The sequence below is a fragment of the Delphinapterus leucas genome, chromosome 3, assembly GCF_059928025.1.
Source record: "Delphinapterus leucas isolate spDelLeu-1000000601 "Yukka" chromosome 3, BTC_Dleu_Yukka2, whole genome shotgun sequence".
NCBI classification, from domain to species: Eukaryota; Metazoa; Chordata; class Mammalia; order Artiodactyla; family Monodontidae; genus Delphinapterus; species Delphinapterus leucas.
In genome coordinates this window covers 49,409,729-49,425,530 of record NC_143131.1, presented here as the reverse complement: position 1 = coordinate 49,425,530, position 15,802 = coordinate 49,409,729, and the positions used below count along the sequence as shown (strand labels likewise).

The 15,802-nt window shown below is 35.7% G+C and overlaps 1 protein-coding gene across 3 annotated transcripts in view; it reads right to left on the bottom strand.

Annotated features, from left to right (window-relative positions):
* NDUFAF2 (NADH:ubiquinone oxidoreductase complex assembly factor 2) overlaps positions 1-15,802 on the bottom strand; it is a 184,886-nt gene that overhangs the window by 74,007 nt on the left and 95,077 nt on the right. For 2 of the 3 annotated variants that reach the window (XM_089908889.1, XM_089908888.1), the window contains exon 2: positions 2,538-2,627. The exons of the other annotated variant lie outside the window; for it this stretch is intronic. In XM_089908889.1, the coding sequence (XP_089765015.1) occupies positions 2,538-2,627 (90 nt within the window). The remainder of the gene's footprint in view (positions 1-2,537; positions 2,628-15,802) is intronic. 3 annotated transcript variants of the gene reach the window in all.

The following is a 15,802-nucleotide window of genomic DNA, read 5'->3' as shown; positions in this document are numbered from 1 at the left end:
ACAAATACAGTATTCATCTGGACCTGAAAATACTTTAGATTCACTTGGGGTTGACACTATTCACTTTAAGTTTTTTTCTTTTCTTTCCTGTATACAGTGTTTTGTGTATTTATTTATATTTTACTTTACTTTTTCATGGAGTTCTTATTTTTTACATTTAATTGATATGCAACACTATAAAAATAATTTTTGTTTCAATGTTTGGTTGATACATTTGTTTTAAGGGTGTGCCCCATGGGAGGGTTATGCTAAATTATTAAGATCAGGACAGAGCCATAAAAAGCATTAGAATTTCATTCTAATTCTCTGAAAGTCTCAAACGCTTAAAAATGAGTCACTACCTATTTATTTATAACTTAATTTATTTCTATAAACATTTTAATTCTATATTACTATTGGAAAAAATGATAAAATAGGTTCATTATAAGAAGGTGCAAGCATTATTTGAGAATTGCAAATGTCGCTTATAACACTGGAGAGTCTGTTAAAATAAAAAAGCTCAGGGACTTCCCCGGTGATCCAGTGGTAAAGAATCCGTCTTCCAATGCAGGGGGCATGTGTTCGACGCCTGGTAGGGGAACTAAGATCCCACACACTGCGGGGCAACTAAGCCCGCGTGCCACAACTACTGAGCTCATGTGCCTCAACGAGAGAGCTTGTGTGCTACAAACTGCAGAGCCCATGCCCTGGAGCATGCGTGCCACAACTAGAGAGAAACCTGCGGGCCACAATGAAGAGCCTGCGCCACAATGAAAGATACTGCGTACCTCAACAAAGATCCCGCATGCTGCAACTAACACCCAACGCAGCCAAAAAAAAATAAATTAAATAAATATTTTTTTAAAAAGTAAGAAAGCTCAATTACTCCTGGACATTGCCAGTTTATATTCTGTATTTCTTCAAAAAGTCCCTGGTATCTACCCATTTTAATGTTCTTTTCTCATAGTTCTACTATTTTCATAGCTAATAAAGAAAAATGGAAAAGATATGTCCAGGGAAATATTTACACTCACATGCTGACATAAAAATAACTCAATGCCTATAGCTACCATATGTTAGGTATAATGCTAAACCCACCAGGAAGCAAAGGGTCCACTGCTTACAGTGTGTAGCTGTATTACCCAGGCAGTTTATCTCATCTTTCTAGAACTTAGATTCCCTATTAAATGGGACTACAGTGTCTACCTCATAGGATTATTGTGATAATTAAAACAATATAATGATTGTAAAGCAATGGCATAATACCAGGTATACAGGTAAACACTTGACAAATGTTAAGTGATATATAAGGTAGGTATTGGTATTTTAGTTAAGGTTCTTTTAGTTTCAAATAACAAGGGTTAACTCAAGCTAGATTTCAAGTATTTAATATATACTTACTGAGCACTTACTATGTGCTTTCCTATGTGCCAGGCACTAGGCTAAGAACTGGTAATAAACAAGGGGAAATTTATAACACAAATGTGGGATGGCACTTAGAACCTGAAGGCAGACTTTCAGATGAACTTCATTCAGAAAGAAATGGAACTGGGAATTGCAAAGTTGCTGAAAACCTAGGAAATATTCTCTGCCTTGCTACATAGAGTTGACTCTTGAACAACACAGGGATTAGGGGCACTGACCCCCTCATAGTCAAAAATCCACCTATAACTTAACAGTTGGACTTCCATATCTGCAGTTCCACATCTGCAGATTCAACCAACCACGGATCGTGTAATACCATAGTATGAACTTACGGAAAAAAATCTGCATATAAGTGGACCTGCTTCTAACCTGTGCTGTTCAAAACAAAAAAATCAAAACAAAAAACAAACACCTGTGTTGTTCAAGGGTTAACTGTACTTCTCTTTGCAGACTGGTTTCTATTTTCTTCTTAGTAGATAAAGAAGTTTTTTTTCTGCAATAAAGTTTAGATAGTGGATTGAAGATAGCCACCCATGTGCTACCAAGTTCATATGATACTATTCCAGCCTTATGGAAAGACTGCTACTATTTTCTCTTCCTTTCATTTTTTTACCTTAATTCCAAAGTCCTGACAGGGATCAAGTAAGTGTCCATCCTTGTTTAAACATGGGGACAATTAATGGGGTCACTGTAAGTTGAACAAATATTCCAAATGGCATCTACAGCAAGTATTATCCACAATTTATGAAAGAGGAAGCTAAGACTGAGAGGTATGAATTACTTTCCCACGTTCATGTGGGTAGAGTGCCAGAAACAGAATTCAGATCCTCAGGTTGTATAAGTGCAGGGCCAGCATATCAAAGTGAATGCCTTCTTCAATTCTGCATCTAAGAAACTTTGCTTGCCTCACCCTAGTCCCAGCTCTGCTAATGCTTCATAGTTCTTTTCACTATGTTCCCTTACTAAAATGTAGCACCTTCACAACTTTCAAAGAAATGCAAAGTTTAAAAAAGGTTTCATGGATTCAGATTGTAAAAGTTTTTGCAAAGAACATGAAATAATGTTATGTTCTTATTGATTTTGTGTATAAACTATTTGCCTTCCAAAAGACACTACTAAAAGCAGAAACTTACCTTCCCATTCTGTTGGGATATCCCCTACTTCATAGTCTATTTCTCTTTTATTTGCTGATTCTACAATTCTTTTCTCTCGAATAGTCTGTCCTGTAAGATAAAGTGATTATTACATTTTTAAATGAACCCATGACACAGTAGTTACTACACGAAATATTTTCTCTTTAGATATTACACACCTCCTCCTATGATAAGAGAATTAACAGGGAAAAGAATAGATTCCATTTAGAATTAGGTATATTAGAAAAAGCAGTTTCTAAACTACTTCAGAAATTTTAAATTTCCTACATAGTATGCAAAATTAATTTTGGTAGAATAAGTCTAGATTCTGTGTACAAAAAAAGAGAAACCAATTAATTTGCAGGCCAATAAAAAACATTTTAATAAACAACAGAATGTTTAACTCCTTCAAACTCTGCAGGTATATATATCAGAGGTACCAGTGGCTGCTGCTACTGCCTAAGGGAATCAACATTCATGGCCCCACTATGGAAAATAATATAGAGGTTCCTTAAAAAACTAAAAACAGAGTTATCATACGACCCAGCAATCCCACTCCTGGGCATATATCCAGAAAAGATGAAAACTCTAATTTGAAAAGATACATATACTACAATGTTCACAGCAGCACTATTTACAATAGCCAAATATGGAAGTAACCTAAGCGTCCATCTACAGATGAATGGATAAAGGAGAGGTGGTATATATATATATATACACACACACTATGGAATATTACTTGGCCACAAAAAAAGAATGAAATATTGCCTTTTGCAGCAACTTGGATGGACCTAGAGATTATCATACTAAGTGAAATAAGTCAGAAAGAGAAAGACAAATACCATATGATATCACTAATTTGTGGAATCTAAAAACTAATACAAATGAACTTATTTTCAAAACAGAAAGACTCACAGACATAGAAAACAAACTTATGGTTACCAAAGGGGAAAGGGAGGAAAAGGAAGGATTAATTAGGAATATGGGATTAATAGGTACAAACTACTATACATAAAATAGATAAGCAACAAGGATTTACTGTATAGCACAGGGAACTATATTCAATATCTTATGATAAGCTATAATGGAAAACAATCTGAAAAGTATATATATATATACATATATACATATATATATATATAAAACTGAAACACTTTGCTGTACACCTGAAACTAACACAATATTGTAAAACAACTATATATCAATTAGAAAAAAGAGCCTTGATTATAACCTTTCAAAGCAGCAGCAGCTTTGTCAAAATGGTGATTTCAAAACATATTACTTTGTCATTGAAACTTTGATCCTGAGGAAACCAGGTAAGTTTCTATTTCCCAACAGTTAAAAAATGTGCCTGCCTACTCCAGGGAATGCAGGCTAAAACTGAGAAGGTATTGGTAGGTAATGATGAGAGGAGAAGCATGGCTTAACAATGGTCAGAACAGTCAGGGAGAGAAATCTGGGCCTTGCAAAATACCACTTTCTCTTCCCACTCCTAGGCCAACCTTACACTATGCCAAATAGACTGGGTCACATAATTCAAGAAATTGACTTTGTTGACTGCAAATCTCTCTCCTAAACTACCTGAAATTCTACATTAAAAAATTCCTTCGGGACTTCCCTGGCAGTCCAGTGATTAAGACTCTGCGCTCCCAATGCAGGGGGCATGGGTTCCATCCCTGGTGTGGAACTAAGATCCCGCATGCCGCAAGGAAGGTACGGCAAAAAAAAATCCTTCAATTGAAGACAAGGAAATTTCTAGGAGTGACTGTGCAGGAGAAAGGGAGACACAAAAGGGTAGCCTAAGAATACTGAGTGGCTAGTTTTATTTCCTCTGCCTTAGTAATAGTAAGTTAAAGGCTAGAATTTCCTAGACAAGCCATTAATGGCTAATAACTCTGAGATGAGCTCAGGGAATGTCTGCATTTTATTATGGACTCATTTAACTGGGCTGATTTAATCCTAATACAGAGGTTTTCCAAGTTTTATAAAGAGGAGTTACCTTTTGCTTATCTTATCCAATAAATACACAGGAGGACAAGGGATTAGTAGTAAAGTCCCCAGGTTGTAGGGACAAGAATTAGGGTAAAAGGAGCCTCTAACAATGACAGCTGCATTACTCTCATAGCAGAGGCTCAACATATACACATATATTTTTACTAAAATGCTATTTATATCCAAATATATAAACACATCATAATAACAAGTTACCATAAATTTAGCATAGACTAAATTTACTAAAGTATGTTTACATTACAATTTTCAAAATGTTTGAAAGAGTCAAAATATCTGTGTCTTCATATATTCCTTATCTAAATACCAGGATGTAAGTATATCTTTTTAGCAATAACAAGTACAGAAAAGAAAATTATCATCTAAAATACGAAATGCTACCAGATGGCCTTCTGAAAGTACATGTGTGTTCTATAAGCTTTTAAGTGTATGTCAATGAAATTTAGTGCATAGGGAGAGAACAGATAGGTCTACCATTTCCAGCAGCACCACTAAATGCATATATAAGTAAGTATATCTATATGTCTGTGACATAAAAATTAACTTTTTATTCCTACCCTCAAGTTTATAAACTTCCTTTGTATCCTAAGAGTTTTAAGAATCAAAATTCATACCTATTTTTGTGTATATGGAAAGACAGGAAGAGTAATTCATGAGTTAGTCACAGATAATTGCTGAAAAAAACCTTTGTTTACAAATAGATGACATCAAAGGTTTATGAAATGCATGTACACATCTTTAGCAATATAAAATAAGGCCATTAATTTATTGAATAAACTCTTGGTAATCAGATATGGCTTTTCCCTCCAAATAAATTGTTTTAAGACTACTCCATTCTGTACAATTTTTATGAATTGGGAATAAAACTTATGCCTCCCACTGAGTAAGAAATTATGCACAAATTGTACACTTGCTCATTCTAATATGCTTTCATACAAGAGTTGTAAAGACAATCCTACTTCTCATAGCAAAATAAATTTCCATCTAGTAAATGGAGCAAATTTAAGTACTTACTCAAGTGTTAAAATTTTAGGGTCTAATTTACATTTAAAATTTAACTTAGGGACTTCCCTGGTGGCCGAGTGGTTAAGAATCCACCTGCTAATGCAGGGGACATGGGTTCGATCCCTGGTCCAGGAAGATCCAACATGCCACAGAGCAACTAAGTCCGTGCACCACAACTACTGAGCCTGCGCTCCAGAGCCCGCGAGCCACAACTACTGAAGCTCGCAAGCCTAGAGCCTGTACTCCTCAACAAGAGAAGCCACCACAAGGAGAAGCCCACGCACTGCAACGAAGAGTAGCCCCTGCTCGCCGCAACTAGAGAAAGCCCGCGCGCAGCAATGAAGACCCAAAGCAGCCAAAGATAAATAAATAAAATAAATTTTAAAAAATTAACTTAATAACAAAAACTTTTAATCTAATATATGTATAGGTTTAATAAGTCCTAATACAATAATAAACAATTGACAGTGGTGTACTCAATGAGTATTAAGTAAAACACCATATTTACATGGTGTTTTACTTAATATTAAACAATATTAGATTTAATTAAAACAGTCAAAATAAAAGTTTGAATTCAAGTAGATCATAATGATCAATGGTATACGGATTTAAAGACTGTGTAAGTAACAGTACAATTTCCCAAACTTAAAAAAATTTAAAGCTACCTGCCATTGAACTAATTGCCCTATGACGATAGCAGGTTTCCTATTCCTTTATTTAAAAAAATATGGGGCTTCCCTGGTGGTGCAGTGGTTGGGAGTCCGCCTGCTGATGCAGGGGACACGGGTTCGTGCCCAGGTCCGGGAGGATCCCACATGCCGCAGAGCAGCTGGGCCCGTGAGCCATCGCTGCTCAGCCTGCGCGTCTGGAGCCTGTGCTCCACAACGGGAGAGGCCACAACAGTGAGAGGCCCGCGTACCGCAAAAAAAAAAAAAAAAAAAAAAAGGAATCCATTCAGTTAAAAGAAAAAAAGGCAAGATTCCCTTTCAGGTATCAGGTAGATGATGGGTTTAGGTAAGAGATGGATTTCATCTGTTCTACTGGGTTTCTGGGATAGAGTAAGAACCCTGGACACAGACTCAGGAAAGAGGAGCTAGAGCAGAGTTCTCAACTTCGGTCATTCAAGTGCCAGCTTTGCAATTTTGGTCACACTTTGTAGTATTATATTCCTAATATTTTTCTTTAATTTGGCTTGCTTTTTTCTTCAACATTCACTTTTTACTTTACCTCCCCCCAAAAAACCCCATGAAATCACTGACTAAATACACTAGTTGTATTTTGTGTTCAAACATATAAAATAGATATATCTTAAAAATGTAACAGGCTGTCTTTGTACCTGCTGAAGTCATCTTGTAGACCACATTTCGAAAACCACACTGGTCTATAGAGACAGGCCCAGCAGAACATACAGTGATACAGGGCAAAGGAACCAACATACCAGTAAGAAATTCCTGTGGATAGGAAACAGCTGATGAACATCAAAGTCTTGCTTGGATTGTGTTTACCCTTCATTTCATAAAATCCTACGTTATGTACAATCTTATGTTATGTTTGAAAGAAGAGGGCAGAGATCTTAGAAGTAGGAAGGGAGTGGTACTCGTCTGAGTATATACTTCTCAATAAGTTTGAAAGCATGCTAATGTTCTGTATATTCAAAAAATTAAATCAACATGGATGTGAAAGGGAAAAAAAGAAGGAAATGAAAGCAAACTGCAACAAATAAACCCAACTTTATTTCAGACTAATAACATAACCACACTGAATGGGGAAAGAAAAGAAAGTGGTATGTGCCTATGTACCCTTACTTTCAGGAAGGAAAAGAACTGCAAACACATCCTGAACTGTTTGTAGTATGTTTGTTTTCTGTAGTGGTATGGGCGAGGCAGTTCTGAAACTACTCTAGATATATTATATGATTCAGCAAATGAGTAAATGTGTTAATGTTATTGGAAGCAGGGTTCTCATTGTAGAAGGACATACAGATATGTAACGGGGAAAGGTAAAAAAGTACAGGGGTCAGATTGAAACTGGAGATATCAGTTACTTATGATAAATAAGATAGATAAGTATTTATACACAGATATATGTATTTCCATGTATACATATGTATATATTTTCCTGGTTCTATGTGCAGAAAGAGCCTAGAAGCAAAGACCCTAATAGCAATAAGGACCCCTAGAGCCCAAATCTTGGCCTCTACGCCATTATCCATCAAAATAAACCAGGATTCCTCAGGAAAATGGCTGATTCCAGGCCTAGGGCAGGGTGGGTTCAAGATGAGCCTGGAGCATCTTGCTATGTCAGAAAATAAGAGTTCTCAACAAAAAAAAAGAAAGAAAAAAACAATGATAATAGGGGCCTATCACAAGGACTTAAGGGCCAGCTTCAGGGCCAGCTTAGCTGACACTGGCTAAATCTGGGATAACCTGAGCACCAAAATAATCCAGGAATTATAGACCAGCAATTGTCAAAGTGTGATAGGGAAGTCTGAGGGGTACTTATGACTCTTTTAAGGTGTCTGTGAGGCCAAACCTATTTTAATAATACTAGATGTTATTTGTCTCTTTCACTTTGATTTTTTCATGAATGTACAGGGGAGTCTTCCAGAGGCTACATGATATGTGATATAGTAACATACTGAATGAGGAAACAGATATGAAAAATCTAGCTGTCTTTTATTAAGCCACACATTAGGGGATCTGTAAAACAAAGCAATACTACTCTTTTCTCTAAATGTTTCTGTTTTGGAAAGTATAGTTACTTCTGATCAAAAATATATTCTTTCTGTAAACATTTATTACATTTATTGGGGTTATTTTTAATGAATTAAACACTTTTAAAATTCTGTTTCAGTTTCAGTGTGATAAATATTAATACATATCTCATAAACAAAGCTTTTGCAATAATTGTGAAGAGTTTAAAAGGATCCTGAGACCATAATGCTTAAGAACTATATACCACTGGAAAAAAAAAAAAAGAAAAAAGGAACCCATAAAGGTAAACTACTAAAGATACAGATAAATAGATGGATAAATAAATAAATAGAGATAAAGGAGCTGCTGCTTACCACAGTGCTAAAGAGTAGATGTGCAGCAAGTGCCAGAGCTGGAAAATCATCATTTTGTAACCATCTTGATAAAGAATGGTTCTTGCAAGAACCATTAATGGCAGGAGATTCTGTCTTTGGTTTTTTATTTAGAAAGAATTTCCCTTTCCTCTACCTACACTGTGTTCTTACACATTTGAAAGCTGAACAAGACTTTGTGTATTAAATAATGTGTATTAAATTAAATAATATTTAATTTATTTGTATATTAAATTAAATAATAATGTGTATTAAAAGGACGGCTGGGTTAGAAGTTTATAAAATTTCTAATTTGGTACCTCAAATACTGCCTTCCTAGGGTCTTAGTGATCCTACTGATGAGTAAGACCCTTGACAGGTACCAGTCTGAGGCAGGTGACACCAACGGTCCAGAAGAATGAAACAGCAGACTTAGACATCTCTCCTTCCCTGGGCCACTGCTCCTTCCTTAATCCATCCACACAGGCCAGGGAAAATATTTAAGCAGGCTTTAATCTTTAAATTTTGAAGCATGAGACCTCACAAGGTATCTATTATAGTGGAAAAGGAATTTTCTTCCATCAGTACCAAATCAAAGGTGAAGGCCTATATTGGTCGTGACCCACTAGCACGTGTGATCTTGGTGAGGGTTTTCAACCAGCTGTCTACTTCCAGCCCAATATTTCCCACTGGTGGGGCACTGCGAGGAGAGATGAATGGAATTCAGAGGTGACTTTGGGGTGGAAAGAGAGAGTGGGCTGAGTAAAGTGACACATCTCTGAGACAGCTATACCCCTGAAAACAAGCAAGATTCAGGCCTTTGATGCCTGACAGGAGCCCCTGGCTTGGAGGAATGGTAATGAAGTAGGTAGGATGGCCAAGGTAAGACCCCTTCTGTCTGACTGATGTCTGGCCCTTTACCCCAGTGGCAGAGATCAGTGCAAACCAGGTGATAATTCTAAATCAGTTTGTGTGGTGATGTATAAAAGACTGAATTTTGCATACGAAAGGAGGCTTAGAAGTGTCAATGCATAATATATGAAAGCAAGGGCTATTGAAAGCCAAGAACCATACTACATATGTTAGATTTGGGGACTTTAAACCTTGTTATTCTGAACCTTTGTAAATTTTTTTTAAAAACATCAATTAAGAGTACTAAAATAAGAATCCTTACACTGAAAGTCATTTTCCCATATGACTTAAAGCATAATTTGACTGAAGTTACTCAGATGTAGCATTTTTTTATTAAGAACCTGCTATGTACCAGGCAATGTTTAGGTGCCTTTCATATGTTATCTCTTATCTTTAAAACAATCTTTTAGAGATGAGGCAAAAGAGGCATTAGGTGATGAGATTATCCAAATATACATGGCTAATTAAAGTAATATAGCCAGTATTTGTACCTAAGTATTTTTCTGACTCCCAACAGTACGCATTCTCCATTTAAGATTTTAAAATTAGCATTTACAAAGTTTGCACATGGTATCATTACAGATATCCAATTAAAAACTAACATTTTATTCATAACTATCATAAGCTATTATTTTCCTAGAGTGATCAAATGAGGCATTCCTACTTGAAAATGTGATGAGTCTATAATTTGACATATTCTACATATATTTATGTGAGCATGGAAGACTATCTCAGCAGGTCTCAGCAGGTAATACTTTTTTAAAAGCAATTAAAGAGAACTTCCAGATAAGCTTTCAGAATTTTTAAGACTGCCAACTAGTTCAATGGACTACCTAAAATCTTATTAGCTTCCCCATTCTTACAGTTTTCCCATAAGGAATCTCAGCTTCTTCTATCTTAGAAAATCCAAAATTATTTAAAACACTTGGCTATTCTAAAATGCTTTATATAATATGGTTTAACTTTTCAGGACCCAAAAGCTGAAAGGTCTTAAACTACACCCAGAAAAACAGCAGGAAAATCCCAAGGGACCTATTTCCTGTATTAGCATAAACATTTTGTGGCAAGTTTATAGCACACCAATATTCTTTTGTTTAAATCTGACTTCATCAATTTTTCAAAAGCCATCAATAAAATTTAGGTCTGAAAGTACATAGGAAGAATATCACAATTTAAGAAAAAAGATGAATCTAATGCAAATTGTATCTGTGCTTTCCACATGGGCAATAAACTCTTATTTACTATTTATTTTTTTAAGAGTTCCATAGTAATATTATAAGCAAACAAAAATTTAAAGTCCCAAAATGTTATTCAACCAACAAATATATATTAAAAGAGTCTATTACAATAATCTAGAAAGATTCAAAGTCAAAAATTAAACAGGTTTTCTGATTTCTGATTCTAGTCCCAAATCAAGCACATACGTCTTAGAAATGTCTAGTATTTTACTTCATTTACTGCCTTTCCATTACTGTGGAAATCAAAAATTGAAAATTATTATGTTTTTAAAAATAAAAACACTTAAATGTTATGTAAAAAATCATTTATTTTCTAAACTGCAAAGAATTTTTGATTCTCAGGAAAGTGCAGCTGTATTACACTTGCCCTTCAGCCCCCAAAAGAGGTAATTATTAAAAAGAAAAATTCAAATGATGGATTCATACTATTTAGTCCATGTAACAATGTGTTCACTTTGAAGAGCTGAAAGAGAAGCAGCCATTTCAGGTTTTCACTGATGTGTAGGAAATCAGTATCTTGAAAGTACTTTATTCATCTAATACATTCTACAGTTCTTTGTAAAGCTAAATTATCTTCAATGTATAAAGTATATTTATATTGAGAATTTGAGCATTTAAGAAAATAACACAAAAAACTAACATTAGGTGATTCTGCTGTGACTACATCTGAATCATGACAGATGAGTTAAATGTCTTAAATACACATAAAAAAGGAAGGAAAATAAAGGGGGGGTAAAAAATTTTTGTAGCCAAATTAAATAGGCTTTAAGCTATTATCATACGGAAGTTCCAGGTTTTAAAAAGACTATCTTATAATGAGGAAATTTATGACTGACTGGAAAAAAATTTCTATTTTATAGTGAAAGTTGCTAACTAAACCAAGCAAATTCCATATGGTACACCCTTAATAGAAAAAGGAAGAGTATTTTCTCCTCTCAAAATTAGCAAACACTCACAGTGTGGTATAAACCAATATAATCAAGTATTTGATTTCCACTTTGAGAATCCAACTTGAACACTTGGGGCTGTCAATAGAGAGGTAAAGAGAGAAACTGAAGGAATTAATTTTTAAAAGTGGCAAATACTATCAGAATTTAGAGAATTATAAAATTATGCCACTTGAAAAGCTTGGGCCTAGCCCAAACTTTATTTTCACATTTGAAATTTCTAGATCCAGTTTCACAGAAATCAAATAGTACTTGGTCATCTATCAAAGATCTTAAAAGCAGGGGCTTCCCTGGTGGCGCAGTGGTTGAGAGTCTGCCTGACAATGCAGGGGACACGGGTTCGAGCCCTGGTCCGGGAAGATCCCACATGCCGCGGAGCAGCTAGGCTCGTGAGCCACAACTACTGAGCCTGCGCGTCTGGAGCCTGTGTTCCACAACGAGAGGCCGTGATAGTGAGAGGCCCGCACACCGCGATGAAGAGCGGCCCCCACTTGCCTCAACTAGAGAAAGCCCTCACACAGAAACGAAGACCTAACACGAAGCCAAAAATAAAATAAATAAATAAATAATGAAAAAATTTAAAAAAAGAGTAGCCCCCGCTCTCCGCAACTAGAGAAAGCCCACATGCAGCAACGAAGACACAATGCAGCCAAAAATAAATTAATTAATTAATTAAATTTAAAAAATATATCTTAAAAGCATCAAGAACTGCACTGTTAGCTACCATTAGTAACTCATAGAATATATGACAGTTTTAAATATGGATAATTTAGTGAAAATAAATAAAGTACATTTTGTGATACATTAGTCTTAATCTTAAAATATACATATTTATTTGTCCGTGAAATTACTAATACCCTTCATTAATCTATTTAATTTGGTTACCATCAGGCACTACTTACTAATGAACAGAAATCTATTCTGATATAGAAAAAGACCACATAATCATTTAATAAAACCTGATATTCATCAGCTTAACAGGAACTGTACAAGTATTTGTGAACCAGATTTCTGAGTATAAAAATTAGGCTCAGTTGGTAAGAGGCAGAGGTGTCAATAGCTTTCAAACTCTTGTCTCTAAAAACACCTTCTTTAATAGAGGTCGAATTTATGAAACTGTTCAAAGCAGAGCTTCTCTGGTTGAGGCAGGCAGGGGACACGGGTTCGAGCCCTGGTCCGGGAAGATCCCACATGCCGTGGAGCAACTAAGCCCGTGTGCCACAACTACTGAGCCTGCGCTCTAGAGCCTGAGAGCCACAACTACTGAGCCTGTGTGCTGCAACTACTGAAGCCCGTGTGCTGCAACTACTGAAGCCCGTGCGCCTAGAGCCCGTGCTCCGCAACAAGAGAAGCCACCGCAATGAGAAGCCCGTGCACCGCAACGAAGAGTAGCCCCTGCTCGCCACAACTAGAGAAAGCCTGTGCACAGCAACGAAGACCCAATGCAGCCAAAAATAAAGTAAATAAATAAATTTATTTAAAAAAACAAAATTAGATGACATAAATTTTACCTTCATTCTCTACTCCAGATTCACTGGTAGAGAGACACGCTAATAAACTGTGATTTCACCAAAAAGAAGGCTGTTAGGAGCATGAAAAGGTAAGATTGGTCTCATTTTGCTTGTCAGGGTTGCAATAAAGACCATTCATTCTGCTATTTTTACCTACTTATTCCTTATTTTCCATTGATATTAAAAAAGATAAAGAAAAACAAGTTACAAATAGTGAAGATCTGTGAAATGGTAATATTTACTTTAAGATGGTTATCTCCAAAATTACTGTGTACATAAAAGTGGGGACTGCCTCTATTCAAGAGTATACTGGTAATGCATGTCAGGATATTACCTACAAACGAATCAAATAATTGGACTTAAAAATTCTGTTTTAGTAGTAATAAATGATAAAGCTTAATATTTTTTCCTACTCTTTGCTACTTCTTTTTAAGTTTCCAGCATCTAGAGATCACATAATTTAGTCTAATTTAGCAACATATCAATAACATTTTGTTAATGCGGTTTTATTCATCAGTATTATCTGACTCATTTAGAAGATGAGCAGAATTATATTTATTGAGCAACATTTATATGTATGGTACTCAGTTGACACACTTCCCACATCCTCCTTTCGCTTTGGGCCTAGAGCAACTTAACTGTTGTATGACAATAGCACCACCTATTGGCTGGCAAAGGGATTGGAATAATCCAAAATACCACCTGCTTCCTTGCCCTTCAGAAAGACTAATGCATAATTTGGGCTCTTTTCTTCATTTGTTATTAAACCCACTTGAAAAAAATTTCAGCTGAGTTAAACCCACTTGAAAAAATTTATTTTCTCATATATATCGGCTCTTTTTTTCTCCTTCATGTCTCCTATTAAAAACCTGTAGAGTTATTGCATCTCTCTTGATTCCATTGCTAACCAATGTGTTTTTGTTAACATGCAGTAATTCAGATAAACTGAGGATTAAAAGGGTTTTGTGAATTATTCTGGAAAATGAAATGTCATTTATAACACAATTACTGTTGAAAAATGTATTGAATTTAAGCAAGCTGCTTATGTGGAATTTTGGAATTCAAGTAATTTGTAGGTTGGGAACTTGCTATAATACAAAAACATAAAAAAGCATTAAGACTCTCACTGTAGTTTCCAAGGCAAATAAAGAAATAGAATTCTGATACAAAGCAATATTGGATACACCTTTCCCCCTTTTCAGAGCTGATGAACATCTATCTGCCTTGTCCTGTGGAATTTGAATATTGCACTACACACAGTGGAACACTCAAAAATGATGAGATGTATTGCTATTTTGCAGTGGCTCATTAAAGGTACACCAATGATATAGGAGAGAACATTAGAACCCATTATTTTAACTTTATCTCTATGATGAAAATAACCACAATTACATCTATAACCCTAACCACTTAATGAGCTCCAATCATGAACTTGGATGTCCTTACACTTCTGTTACGCAGAGTTCTATATCTTTCTGTAATACATCCTTAGTATCTAGCCCTTGAGGTTGTCCTATCTTCATGGTAAGCCCTACAAGTTCTCATCAGTGGGAATTTTGCACTGAGGCAGAGAAACATGTAAGATACCCCAAGCTAACTGATCAATATGAAGTCATTTTTATTGCCAGTACTAATCAAATAGCAAAGGGTTTTGTCCCTTGGCCTTTTCCCTGTATCTCAGTTCTAGAAACTGCTCCTGAAATCCTGATTTGAGCCCAATTTGTTACAGGCAGGGAAAGGGGGCTTCTTTCTGCCCCATATACATTGTAACCATAACTGCTCTCACCTATCTGGACAGAGCCTATTCTTGGTGGAAAGACAGACCCTACTACCTTACACTGATTCCATGGTCTACTGAGACCTGTTTATGGCCTAATGCTGATGTCAACTGCCCAGGTTGCCAAGACCTCTTTTTGTCTTGCAAATCACCTGTCCAGGACTCTTTTATTGGCTCCCCAGGACTTGGAAACCTATGGTCCGGCCTGTTTAATCAGTAGTTATGACATCTACCTCTCCTGAGTCTCAACTGCTTTTCCTTTTAAATCTCTCAAATCTTTTGATAGTACTATTACTTTACTCATTTCTTAATTCAAAAACTTCAGTTGTTTTTACAAGATGAATATACTTAACATTACATTTTTATGGTTAAATTGGTCACTATTGTGTTTTTATCACAAAAATTTTTTCAATTTTTAAAATTTTTAAACAACTTCAATTGATTTTACTACTGCTCCCCTCCCCAACAATGCAGACTTTCAACAAAATACATATACACATATTAATCTTCCTCTAATTTATTCTTTTTATCTCGTTATTACACCACCACCCTCACCCAGGCCCTTCTTGTTTCATGCCTATATTAATAGAAAAACCTCTCTAACCATACTATATTGATGTCTATTCTTTCTTGTTCAGAAATCCTTTCTTTAGGAAACCATTCATTATTCCATTCCTTTTGATCCTGTTCTGTCCACTGAGTTTGGTGTCCACTGAGTTTGGCTATCACCCCTCCATCTACAAGTAGGAATGTAAACTAAGTCTGGCCACAGTATTACATCCTTTTAGCCACAAAAAGTAT